Source organism: Heterocephalus glaber, unplaced genomic scaffold, assembly GCF_053883595.1.
Source record: "Heterocephalus glaber isolate CG9 unplaced genomic scaffold, H.glaber_assembly_v1.0 deba00001454, whole genome shotgun sequence".
Taxonomy (NCBI): domain Eukaryota; kingdom Metazoa; phylum Chordata; class Mammalia; order Rodentia; family Bathyergidae; genus Heterocephalus; species Heterocephalus glaber.
In genome coordinates, this window is record NW_028258303.1 from 14418120 (window position 1) to 14431466 (window position 13347).

Below are 13347 nucleotides of genomic sequence, written 5' to 3' on the forward strand. Positions count from 1 at the left end.
TCACCTTGCTGTGAAAGTACTCTTTTAAAATAACTGTTCTTTTGGTTTGTTATCCTTTTTCTTAGCCATAAAAAATGCTTTGTTGGGGGCTGGGGATTTAGCTCAGTGGTTCCACCGCCTGCCTCGCAAGCGCAAGGTCCTGAGTTCGATTCCCAGTACCAAAAAAAAAAACCCAAACAAAAAAAAATGCTTTGTTGGTACAGCTTACAGTGTCCTCTTTGCTTGCTTACTTTTACCATCTGTAAACATCTCTTCAAAGTGTTAAGTTTATCTTAAAAATGCTTCTAGCTATGTATATTAGTCACTTTTCTGTTGCTGGGACAAAATATCTGACACACACAAATTAAAGAAGGAAAGATTTATTTTGGCTTATGATTTCAGAGGTTTTCAGCCATGGTAAGCTGCCCCATTGATTGAGGACTGTGGCAAGGTAGAAACATCATGGCAGAAGGCTGTGATGGAGGTAAGCTGTCCATTGCTTGGCAGCCAGGAAACAGGGAGAGATGGAGAAAGTGAAAGAGCCACAGAAGAACGAGTCAGCAACAAAGGCATCATCTACTGACCTGTCTGATCCAGTTAGGCCCCACTTCCCAATAAGCCCACTGAGCTATGTACTTATCAGTGGATTAATCTACTTAATGAAGTTTAAAACCTCATGATCCATTTAGTGGCCCAAATCCCATCAGATAGCAACCAAGCTTTCCACACAGTGAGGCTTTAGGGAACATTGTGGATTCCCAACCATAACACTGTACTTTTGGAAACAGCCTAAAGATGATCAGACTATGATTTGATTTATGTATTTGTGGTGTGTGTGTGTGTATTCTCTCTAGTTTCTGATGGAGAGCACACAAGTCCAGAGATGGCCCTCACCATTCACTTACTTCCCAACAACCAGCAACCACCAGCGCTCCAGGTCATGGCTCCCCTGCTTGAGGTCAGCCCAGGAGGCCGTGCTTCTCTCGGTAAGAACTGGGAACCCAGAAGCAAACATAGCTCTGAAAACAGGACCGTATTTCAGCAGCTGACTCTCTTCAGATTTCTTGGTGGTTACCAAGAAATAGTCACCTCCCTCCCAGAAGTTGTGATTATTCTCATCTCTATCCTTACTCCTGCCCATTCTTATGCAAATAGACGCAGCACAGAGAGAAGGAAATAAACTCTGCCAAGGCCACTGCTTGTGATGGAATGCAGCACAGAATTTATTTCCCAGCCTCCCAGAGTTTGATTTGTTGCCATCACTAAAATATAAAGTAACAGAGCAGAGAAGAGAATACAGGGAGCAAGTTTCAATGACTGCTCTTGTTTTCTGTTTAGAAAGTGAAGAGGAATAGGAAAAATGATGAATTACAATAACCTTCAGGAGTTTGAAGAGTTAGAGTTGGTCCTGTTATTTTGTATGTGATTGTGTTTTCTTCTTAGCATGCATGCTCTTTAGATTGTCCTTCTTTCACCAAGGACATTTTACTAGCAAACAGTGGGCATTGTGATTTTTGTTAAATGTACTCTATAGGTACCTATAGTTTCTCCATGTGAGATTTTCTCTTAAAATTAATTATCAAATTTCTACATGTGGGTTTTGGCCAAAAAAATAATTGTCATCAAACTTATAAGCAAGCCACATTTATAATAATAAATGTCACTTTTACTCTATTTCTCGCTTTCATGATGGCCGTAGCAGCTATCATTAAATTTGGCTTTCCTGGGATATTCAGGAAAATAATAAAAGGAAAAATGAAAAGTAGAAAACAGTTTATGAGAGTATTTTCTGAAGTACCACCTAGCCCAGCTGGTCAGGACTGACCTACATCTGGTCTTTCTTTATATATGTCCTCATTTGTATGGAAGAAAAAAAGTGTTCCAAATTTCTCAATTCAGAAGTGCCTGTTTATAAGTAAATTTTTGGAAGAACCTACTTACCATTTTTAAGTCAACTATATGATCATCTTTCTCTGTTGTGCTGGACTGGATTGCAGATTGCCAACACCCTGGCATCCAGCCTGGCCTGTGGCTTTAATGTGTACAGAGGATACAGTTGTTACTGTGCCCATCCTGTCCCCATGCTTTATTCTCCTCACTGCAGGCCTTCAGGTGGTAGTAAGGGACACCCAAACAGTCCCTGAAGAACTCTCCTTTGAGCTTCGGAAACCTCCACTGCATGGTGTGCTCCTCAAGGACACAGCTCGCTTCCAAAGGCCCATGGTTGCAGGTAACTAGCTGCACATTCCATCCTTGACCTGCTTGGGGGACTTTTTATTCTAGGGTTTTACATGTCTCAGAAAAGGACTGCAGTATCATTATGGGATGTGCTATAAGAAGAGACCTCCTTTTGAGTTTGTCTCATTGGTCTAGGCCCTAGAGATACCCACAAACCAGGGCCCCTAGCCTCACCCTCAAAGCTGTGAAGCTGCTTCCTCCAACTGTAGGTGAGATTGCATGATTTCTAAGACTTGAGTAAATACATTTAACATGTTACAGTACAAAGAGGCAGCGTTTTCATGGAAGTTAGTCTGTCTTAATTTAGTATGTGAATCTTCACAATATTTTTCCCATTATGACATGATATGTTAGCTACATGTATCTTCAACCATATAAAAGAATGTATTTTTGAAATGTTATCTAAGCTGTGTAACAGTGTGGTAATATAACCACCCTTTTAAGTTAATGTTTTTTGTGTTTTCTCTGATTATAAGCAAATACATATTGGTTATTTAGGAAGAACAGAAAAATCCAAAAAAATACAATGAAGTCTAATTTTTTTAGTAGTCAGGCATTATGCATCAAAGTGAATATTACCCCATCCAAAGTAGTCACTTCAAAATGCTATACCTTATTCCAAAGATCTTTACTTTCTTAAAACCTTGATGTGGGTCCTTTTAGAGATATAGTAATGCATTCTTCTAAATATCTCTGGTGGCACTAATCTTTGCCCTTGAAAGCAGATTGAATTTTTAAGAACCACCAATATTGGCATTTGGGAGTCACAAAGGTAGACTTAAAAATTTACTGAAGAAAAGAAATGTCATTAGAATATCTTGGTAGCAGCCTAGGGGAACAATTTTAGGGGCTTATGGTCATTATTCTGTCTTCAACACTACATTTAACCTATATTTGTGTGATCAATATATATAATCTAAAGATGTGTATAAAAAGTTGTATTACCTTTTTTAGGAATAAGGATACTAGCGCTAGGAAAATAGTAACACATTGTTGAGAGAAATGATTTAGATTTAATAATATGAAGAATGAATAAAGTCTTCAATAGACAATAAGTTCTTTGAGTAAATTCTTCAGTTTATAACACTAATTATTAGCACTAGTAATCCAACAGAAAACATAGTTGAAAATAATATCCAAGAAGATGAGTTCCTTAGCTATGTTCTGTGGAATCAGTAGGGCTCTTAAAAGTGCTTCTCAAAAAAAGGCTCCATGACCAATCAAGTTGAAAAGCTTTACTGTTTGTATATTAAAGATTCTTGGGGTTGGGGGTGTCACTTAGTGGTAGGGCACTTGCCTAGCATGTGGGAGGCCTTGTGTTCAATCTCCGGCACTGAAACCAAAGAAAAAGATCCTGTAATTCTAATAAATCCTGCAGTTTAAAGCATATACTTTTTGGGCCAGGGATTTAGCTCAGTGGTTTCACCACCTGCCCGAGTTCAATCTCCAGGTACAAAAAAAAAAAAAAAAATATATATATATATATATATATATATATATATACACATGCACACACACTTACTTTTTAAGTTGTATTTAATCCCATTCTCCCCAAACTTATGGAACTTGAAACTTTTTTCATACATCTATCTAATCAATTATGAATTAGGAACTTAGACTATATAGTTTGAGTTTCTAAGTTCAAGTGTGTCTTTCAGTTTTAATTACAAAACCTGTATACTACCAATTAAAATAAAGATGTTTATAGGTTCATTGAGCATAATCTATTTTCTTAAGTTTTTCAAAAGCTTTTCAGTACCAAGATTAGATTCTAGAAGGGCTGTTATAAAGAGGGCTGTCATAAAGAACAGAGGCTTGTTCTTTGTTTTTCTAGAAGTAGGAATGATGAATGGATCTTGTAGAGGCAGATTTTAGCTCAATATGATTAAGAACCTTTAAAAAGAAAACTTAGAGCTGTCTGCAGAGCAACTAGCTACCTTGTTAAAGCACCTCTCACATTGGAAAGTGCTGAAGGACAGGCTAGTCCACCCTTTGTCAAGGGGCGCAAAGGGAATCTTATAGTGGGTGGTGGTTGGACTAATTAACTTATGACTCCCAAAGTTTATGATTCTATTTGTACTTGGAAATTCTGGGAACAAAGGTTCTATGTAAATGAAGACCACTATTTCCAGAAGTCATTGGTTTTATGATTTGTTTTATTGGAAGGTGACACTTTCACATATGATGATGTTGAGAAAAATGCTTTGCAGTATGTACACGATGGTTCCTCTGCCTGGGAAGACAGCCTGGAGATCTCAGTCACAGATGGCCTGACAGTGACAACGTCCCAAGTAAGAGTAGAAGTGACCCTATCAGAGGACCCAGGGCCTCGGCTGGTTGCTGGTTCCTCTCTGAGCATGACTGTTGAGAGTCACAGCACAGCCACAATCACCAGGTCACACCTTGCTTACATGGTAAGTATTGCATTTGCTCCTCTTGTTTCACACTGCACCTTCTGATCCAGCTGACTAAGAAACTATGCTAAGATTGAATATTTAAGTCAACAGGTATATGGGCCATAAAAAGAACCTTTTCTCAACTTTCCTATAATTCTTAGGGGACTTCATACTGTGTATCCTGGCTTCTGCTAATGTCTCAGGAGTAGGTGAATAAATGTGTAAAACTTTGATGAAAGCAATATATATAGATAAAGATATAGATATAGATATAGATCAGCAACAGGAAACAGTACCAATTTTAGAAAAATCCAAGTTCCATTGTATAGTCTAGGTGCCACCTATTATATTTATAATGAAGATTTTAGGAAAAGAGCATTTTAGAAGAATTTACCTTGCCAAGGACTAATAAGTAATATTTCCTGGCTCCCTCAGGGGAAGCCTGCTTTTCACTAAAGTCCATTCTAGACAGTGCCTCTCTGGAGAAATCCATAGGTGATATCACTGCTCCAGCCTCCATTTCCTGTCCCAAGAGAAGCAGCATAGTTAGAGGATCAAGGGGAAAAATCAAGGGCCCTGGGGGGTTTCCCCCAATCTAGTCCTAACTTGATAAGTGATTCTGGTACTTAAACTTACCTTCTTTCTTTGATTCTGCCTCTGGAGCTAAGAATAATGAGAATAATTAATTTATTGCATTTATGTATATTATAAATAGATATATACTCTATGTAAACATGATAATTAATACTTTTTATAGTCCTATGAAAGGAAAAATAATTACCTGGATGACAAGCATTCTGAGTATTGAATTTTTTCTTTACTAGTCTTAAAATTTCAATGAATGATCTGGCTGGCTTTCTTTCTTTCTTTCCATCTTAACGTTATATAGTTTTAAGCAACCCTTTTCTGGGCTGAGGAATCTTGCTCTAAAATCTAGTCCTGAATAGTAGCGTGACAAAACATTGCTTTTCCACAGATCTTCCCCTTAAATTGTCTTTTCATACATGATAGGACATTGCACTCAACTTCATTCTTTTTGTAGATTTACTATAATTTCAAAATAGCTTTGTTTTTTTTTCAATTGGGAATTTTTACCATGTTATGGTATTTTGAATCCTGTGAAATCCATGAGTTCATAAAAATGTGTGAATTCAGATTTGATTAATAGATCACCGAGGCTTGAAAAATGTTTGACAAACCCAAATATCCCTTGAGGAGCAGCTCCTGTCCATTAGCTGTATATTAGAAGCTGCGCATCAAAACATAAGCCCATTGGCAACTGAACATGTATCTTCAAAAAATGATTGAATGTGAATTTACCCATCAGAGCAGAAAGACTCCAAAAAAGCTATTCTAGCCTGCCAAAAGCATAGCATACATCTTTAAAGACCTAGCTAGATTATATAAGAATTTTCTCTGAGGGTTGTAGAAGAATTTTGTACTTAAGTATCTGCCATGAAAATTTTTTCAAAAATGCTGGTATGTTTTCAATGAAAACCAAAGTGCTTAGGAAAGTCATCTGAAATGCTAGCCATAAATGGGTAGACTAAAAGGAAATATGAGTAGGTGAGTCCATTCTTAGAGTATTGATAATCAAAAGAGAATGCTATAATGTTGGAAGGGACAAAAGGCTGAAGTGGGTCTTGGAGTGATTTGCCTCTTAGCACTTGTTTAATAGATGTGCTTTGCTGTGTACTCCAAATAAACAAGTAGGGGAGGGGTAGCATGGGTTCCGGGGTTTGAACTGACATGTTGATTCAAGCTCACTCCTTACTAGGATAGTGACCCTTGGCAAGTTGCTTAAATACTCTAGACCTCAGCTTTCTCATCTGTAATATGAGAAGTATAAGATTAATCTCAAAAAGCTAATAGCTTTTCTGTGCCCCTCCCAAAAATAAAATAATTCAAAGTATTATAACATTTATAATAATTTACATATCACATATTTAGGAATAAATATTAACAAAACATTGTAACTTCTAGAGAAGATTGATGCTATGACTACATGAAAAATAAAAAAAAGTCTTGACAAGCATTAGAAATAAAAGGAGAATTTAGAAAGAGGACAGATATGAGGTCAACAAACAGCAATAACATTGCTATACTTAAGAAAAAAATTACCAGTAAAATGTAAGAAAAAGATGAGACCATTTAAAATAATGTTAAAGTAACATCATGTTCTTTGGGTTAAACCTTTAAAAAACCAGGCAATGCTTCCACAGAGAAAATTATAACACTTAATTGACAGATATTTCAAAAGCACTTAATAAATGAAGAGATATGCCATATTTGTGAAGAGGAACATTAAATATTTTTTAAATTCCCACAAAGTGATTCTTTCAATTCAATTCAATTTCAATCAAAAACTCTATGGATAAGCTGATTCTGAAGCATAAGAGGAAGAACAAAGGTCCAAAATTCTGAAAAAGAATGGTAGGAGGCCCAGGAGACTTGCTCTATCATATGTCAAGATTTATTATAAACCTACAGTATTTAAAATAGTGTGGTACAGAAATATATTAGAAAGTCAAGAAACAGACAGCATAGATTCCTATAAAACAGAAATAAGCAAGATCACTGGAAGCAAAAACTACTTATAACATGGAGCTGCACAAAATGATTATTTATACAGCAAAAAAAAAATGGAATTTGAGCACATCTCACACCTACGATACATTAATTCCAGATAGATAAAATTTAAGCAAATGTCATAAATAATCTTTTACAGTTCTTTACAGGATATAAGTAATTGTTTTGTGATATTAGGAAAGGGAAGAGTTTCTTCAAGTAAAACTAAAAAGTGCTAACAAAATTTTGAAAAATTTGACCTTATTCAAATTAAATTTATAGTCATCAAAACATACCATAAAGGCAGGAAACAGGCAAGTTAAAAATTGATACATCATATTTGCAAGATATTTAATCAAGAATAACAAAGAAAATATAAAGAACTTGTGTACATTAAGAAAAAATAGGGCCAGGGATTTAGCTCAGTGGTTTAGCCGCCTGCTGTGCAAGCACAAGAATCCAAGTTCGATCTCTGGTACCAAAAAAAAAAAGAAGAAGAAGAAATAGATCATCCAATAGAAACACAACCAAGAGATCTACATAGGAATTTCAAAGACAAGGAACCTATAGCATCAGTAAACATCTGAAGGATATTCACCTTTATCAATGACCAGAAAAAGCATATTAAAACAGTAAAACATTTTATACCAAGTATTAGAAAGGAAATAGATCTATAGGAAGTTCCTTGTTAGTTGGAGTATAAATTGGAACAGCCACGATAAGAAGGAATCTAGGGCCAGGGATTTAGCTCAGTGGTTCCGGCGCCTGCCTCAAAAGCAAAAGGTCCCAAGTTCGATCCCCGGTACCAAAAAAAAAAAAAAAAAAAGGGAATCTAACATTACTTTGTGAGGATGAACAGTCATTTACCTTCCCGCCCACTCCTAAATTTCTATCCCAGAGAAACATTCACATAGACACCAGTGGATACGTGCAAGAATTATCACCATGGTACCATTTGCAGTAGCAAAAATACTTACACAACCTAAATGCTCAGCAGCAGGATAATGGATGACAAGGTGCACTTACTCAGTAGAGTATTAGCTTCACGACAGATGGATTAGCTTAGCTGTTACACACAGCAGCATGGATGGATCTTAGCAGTCTAGCACTGAGCAAAAAGAAAAATCTTACAAGAGTTGAGTCAAACTCTGAAAGTACACTTTGTAGTAATGTATCAGATGATATGAAGAAGTTCACCGGACTGTGAAACAAGTTTCAGGGTGATGAAACGCCTAAGGATGAGATGAAGGAGACGCACATAAGTAAATACAAGTTGTTATGGAGTTCTATTCCTCCTGTCGAATGATGTTTTATGGATGTTTAAATAGTAAAAAAAGAAAATGAAAACAGGAGTTAATCCAAAATGGGATTCAAAGGTCTTTGATCAGGGAAGTTACTAAGAACAAGGTCGGCATTCCTATTCATTTTGGTGTACTGCAGTATATCTTGGATATTCTAAAATAGCAGTTTTCTTTAATTTATAACAAGCTATTTTCAGGGGAAAAAAATCTAGCTGATCTTCCACTTTTTCAAACCCAGCAGTCATTTGAGAATTGAAATATAATAAGATATGCCTGACATGAAATAAACATTTCTTTGCCAAATTTGCCAGTGTGGAATTTAGAAGCTATTCATTCTAATCAAGAGCCAGGAGCTCAGTCCTAGTAGTTTATCATCATCTCAAAAGTCAATACCCTAAAGTCCTCAGCTGGATTTAAAAACTCTCAATCAGGGGAACTCACAGTAATATTAGGAAGTCATCTTTTCAAAGCATACATATTGCTTTTGATAACCCATGTGGAGAAATAAAGGAACTTTAAAAGAGTATAAATTTAGGGAGAATATTCTGAAGTTTTGCAGCTTTGATAAATTTTAGTTTCCTTTCTTGCTAGTGTCAAGGGATATGAGAAAATGCTATGATCTTGCACTGAGACTCTGAACTGCTAACTGAAAAAGTCCCCCTGGGGATAGAAATGACAATGGGCTGAAACCTGCTGTCCCTGCCCCACCAGGGTTCTGTGCTCACATTCCTGATCTCATCCCTCACCTAAAAGTACAGCATAGATATGGAAATTTGCATTTGAAAATAAAACTGACTGTGCTACATTTATTTTTCTTGTTGCTGTGATAAAGTATAGAGTTGCCCCATTTTCACAGTCAGCTTGCTCTAAAAGGTGAATGACCCAAGGAAACTTTCCAAGATGTTGCCTGCCTCCTAGATATTTCCAAAAATATCCTTGAAGAAAGAGGAAGTTGTTCATTAAGATATTCAGTTATTTTCCATATAGAAATTTAAAAAGTCAATTTTATTTCTCAATAAGCAATGCAGACAGAGAGAAAAATGGCCTTTGTTAAGATTATGAATCTTGGAGAGTGAGCATTCATAGATCCAGTCCTGAACGAATGAAATCTGTAAGATGTCCTCCTGAGCTAATCCAAAATTTTATCATGTTGAACATTACTTAAAGTGAGTCATGGGCTAAGCTAAAGAACTTTTATTCTTTCTGTATCACAGAATTTTATTGTTGTATAATGTATTATATGTTATAGGAATTTTACCTGTTTCTAAAAATAGACCATCCTTAGAAACTTCAGAGGAAACCTGCATTTGTATTTGTAGATAGATGACTTGTAGCTCACCATGTTTTTATTCTTCATTAAATGCTGCAATAAAAACAAAACTTTGTATGGCTCCTCTGATATCCATAGGGCCTCTCTTGGTTTAATGCTGCATACCTAATGTGTGTTTCTCCACTGTTTCTTTGAGCTGCTCTTGGAAGAAGACATTATCAAAGAGGCATTTGGGGAGGAATAAATTCTGGGGTTTTCATGGACTTGGAAATGCTATTGCTCTATGACAAGGGGAAAGAGACTTCTGCCATTAGCAGAGAAGGAGGTGCTTATAGATCTTTAACTACTGGATGTATTTATCCCTGCAAATGTGCATTCATGTCTGACTCATATTTGCCTGATTAGGATGATTCTTCCCCCGACCCAGAGATCTGGATTCAGTTAAGTTCTCTGCCCATGTATGGTGCTCTCTTAAGAGCGTCAGGATCTGAGGTGGAAGAGATTTCTGAGGTGGCCAATTTCACAATGGAGGACATCAACAACAAGAACATTAGGTACATAACTACTTTGTCTTATTTGCCAGAATTTTCAAAACTGTATTAAAATATTTAAGCAACTGGTTGTAACTCCTTCAAAGAATATATTGCTCACAGCTTGATGTTTATACAAAAATCATCTTACCTGGCTTGTCTGTGTGGCTCATTCTTTTGGCCTTTGTAGATATTCAGCTGGGTTTGAGACAGACGGTCATCTGGTTACTGACAGCTTCCGTTTCTCTGTCTCTGACATGGACCACAACCATCTGGAAAATCAGATATTTACCATCACCATCACTCCGGTTGAGAATCCACCTCCAGTCATTGCTTTTGCTGACCTTATCACGGTAAACAGCTCTTGGATCAATAAACAGTGAACTATAGAGAGGTAGAGTCTTTAGTGATATAAAAAAATGAATTATTGTCTAAATTGACAGCCAAAACTCTTCCTCCCAAAATATCTAGGTGATAGTGTCAAGCTATGCATGGATTTTTTTATTGTGAGGCTTCCAAAAAGATGAAAATAATTTTATGCAAGAGGTCATATCATGATATCCACATTAGTTAGTCTACAAACATGTGCTAGATACTATGCTGGATATTATTAGTATTGGGAGTAAAAATAGAAGTAGACTATATCTTTGAGGAATTCACTATCTAATGCTGACAGCAATTAAAACATGGACAGTAGTCCCGAGTCAAGCTGTTGTTTATCATTGTAAACAATATTAATAGATCCTTGGGAGAAGTGGCAATATAATGTGTTTTCATCACTGAAATTACCCAAACATGAGTTCAAGCACCAGTTCTCTTACTGCCTGAGTGACCTTGGACCAAGAACTTAATCTTACTTAGCCTCAGTTTCCTCATCTCTAAAATATTTCTGCTCCTGCTATATAAATGATTTCTCTGATGACCAATAAGGATTTCTCTGATGCATCCTGTCACAGAACATGGTACCTGGTAAGGATCCTATAAACCTTAATTCATTTTCCTCTTTCCACTTTTTGTACATATCTTAATGCTGAGCCTGAAAAGGTTTTCTGGTTAGGTCAAGCAACTGAAAATTCATATAACTGAATTGTTTCTAAAAGTTCTCATGTTCCCCCTATGTTTCCATTTCCACACCTTGGAGAAATCAGTTGGACCATCCCTACTCCCAGAGTCCTGCTTTGTAATTTATAGGTCTTCCTACAGTTAGCCAAGAGTTGTTCAGAGTGAAATGACTTGACCATTTCCAACAGGTCAGCAAAAAACTCCAGGCTCAGGTTGCAGAGTTAGCATATAAAACAGGGCCTAAAGAAAAAAAGTTAGTTTGAGTAACTGCTTTTACTTACACTGATTTATTTTCTTCCTTGACATTAAGATAAGCATTCACTTTCAGATCTGGTGAGTCCTTTCCTCCCACACACACATAAATATACAATATAAGGGAATAAATGGGACTTTTATGCTGGATGTGAATGTGTGTAAGTCACCTTCACTGGGGCTGAGGGAGGACTGGACCCATCATTCTGTAGCAGTGGACTTCTGAATGTGGATGCTGCGGGAAGGCAGCATCCTTCATGCAGCTGCACCCAGGTGGGTGATTGGAATGGGCCATAGCTGCTTTATAACCAGATCCATCATGGAATGACACGGCGGTATGGGAGTCATCACATCTGAGCATGTCTCCGAGAGGCGCTAGAAGACTGCGTGGCATGGGTAGCATGTACAGCCCTCATCTTGTCTGCAGACCATCTGCCTTCTCCAAGACACAGGACTGGTTCTGGAAGGTCATCCAGGCAGTGCTTCACAATTCACTTCTTTTTATTACAGTTATGTGCAACCACCCAAGGACTGTACTTTCTCTTCTTCCTTAGGTTGATGAGGGAGGGAGAGCTCCACTTTCATTTCACCATTTCTTTGCTACTGATGATTATGACAACCTCCAGGAAGATGCCATCATTAAACTAAGTGCTCTGCCCAAATATGGCTGCATTGAGAACACAGGAACAGGTAACAGTGGTAGCTTTGCTGCAGAATGGTTCAGGATCTGGAAAGAAAAGAAAGTGCAAGGGAGGTCTTGTATTCCAGTTAAACCTAGAGATGCAGAATTAAAGAAAAATCAAACTGTCTCAATGAAATGACAGAAAGGAAGGCTTTGTTCACTGAACTAATATATACTAAGCATTTTCTATGGACCATGCACTTTTTAAGCACCAGGGGTACAACCATAAACAAAACAGACAAGATCCCCTGTCTTCATAGTGCTTCAGATTACAGTGGAAGAAAGCAAGCAAAAGACCTGAAAAACAAGACAACTAGGTAAAACATTAGGCAGTGAATAAATGTTATAGAAGAAATAGAACAAGGGAACGGGATTTGATGTGCTTGAAAAGGGGTAGTAGGACTTACGGATTGCATTCAGAGGGTTGAGGAAGTTAAAATTTCTGTCCTTTTGTTGTGAGCCAGCTGTGGTTTTGCTGAACCCTAGCATATGCATCAGCGCCTTTATGGATCTGATAGGAATTGAAATGCTTGCTGTCTCTCTCTGACACCCTCTCTAGCATCCCTCCTCTCTGCCTTCTGCCCTGGACCCATCCTCCTCATCACAGAGGAGAGGTGAGAAGGCATGAACTGACTACTGGCCCCCTGAGACTGCCAAGAGTGGCAACTTAGACATCTCTGGGCAGTGAGATTCCTGAGAGCCAGCACTTGGCTCTGATTGGTGTGCAGCTAGCAGTTCCCAGAGACAGGCCATTGACTACCCATGTCAGAGGCCAGCATGGTGCCCGGCCTTTGAGCCTGTTGACCAGAAACTCATCCAGCATGGTCATGTTTTCCGGTCAAGTTTTGAGTCTTTTCCCTATTTGCCTTTCAATGTGTGTGCTCCGATTTGCTTATGACTGAATTAGGTTTGTTTCAACAATTGTCTGTGCTAAATATGATAGATGTAAAGATGAAGAATACAGACCTTGTCTTGAGTAAGAGACAGATAGGAAGATTGATAAATTACAATAAATGACAAATACCAGGAAGGTAAAGAAGCAAAGCGCTGAGACTGTACATAGAATTCA

The 13347-nt window shown here is 37.5% G+C and overlaps 1 protein-coding gene across 9 annotated transcripts in view; it reads left to right on the forward strand.

Moving 5' to 3' along the window:
• The window catches only part of Fras1 (Fraser extracellular matrix complex subunit 1), a 444408-nt gene that overhangs the window by 340495 nt on the left and 90566 nt on the right, over window positions 1–13347 (forward strand). For all 9 annotated transcript variants that reach the window (XR_015452892.1, XM_087215885.1, XM_087215884.1 and 6 more), the window contains 6 exons: window positions 834–965; window positions 2084–2209; window positions 4384–4631; window positions 10158–10306; window positions 10473–10635; window positions 12151–12286. Coding sequence is in view for 8 of the 9 variants with exons in the window: in XM_087215885.1 (XP_087072011.1) it covers window positions 834–965; window positions 2084–2209; window positions 4384–4631; window positions 10158–10306; window positions 10473–10635; window positions 12151–12286 (954 nt within the window). In the remaining variant the exon portion in view is untranslated. The remainder of the gene's footprint in view (window positions 1–833; window positions 966–2083; window positions 2210–4383; window positions 4632–10157; window positions 10307–10472; window positions 10636–12150; window positions 12287–13347) is intronic.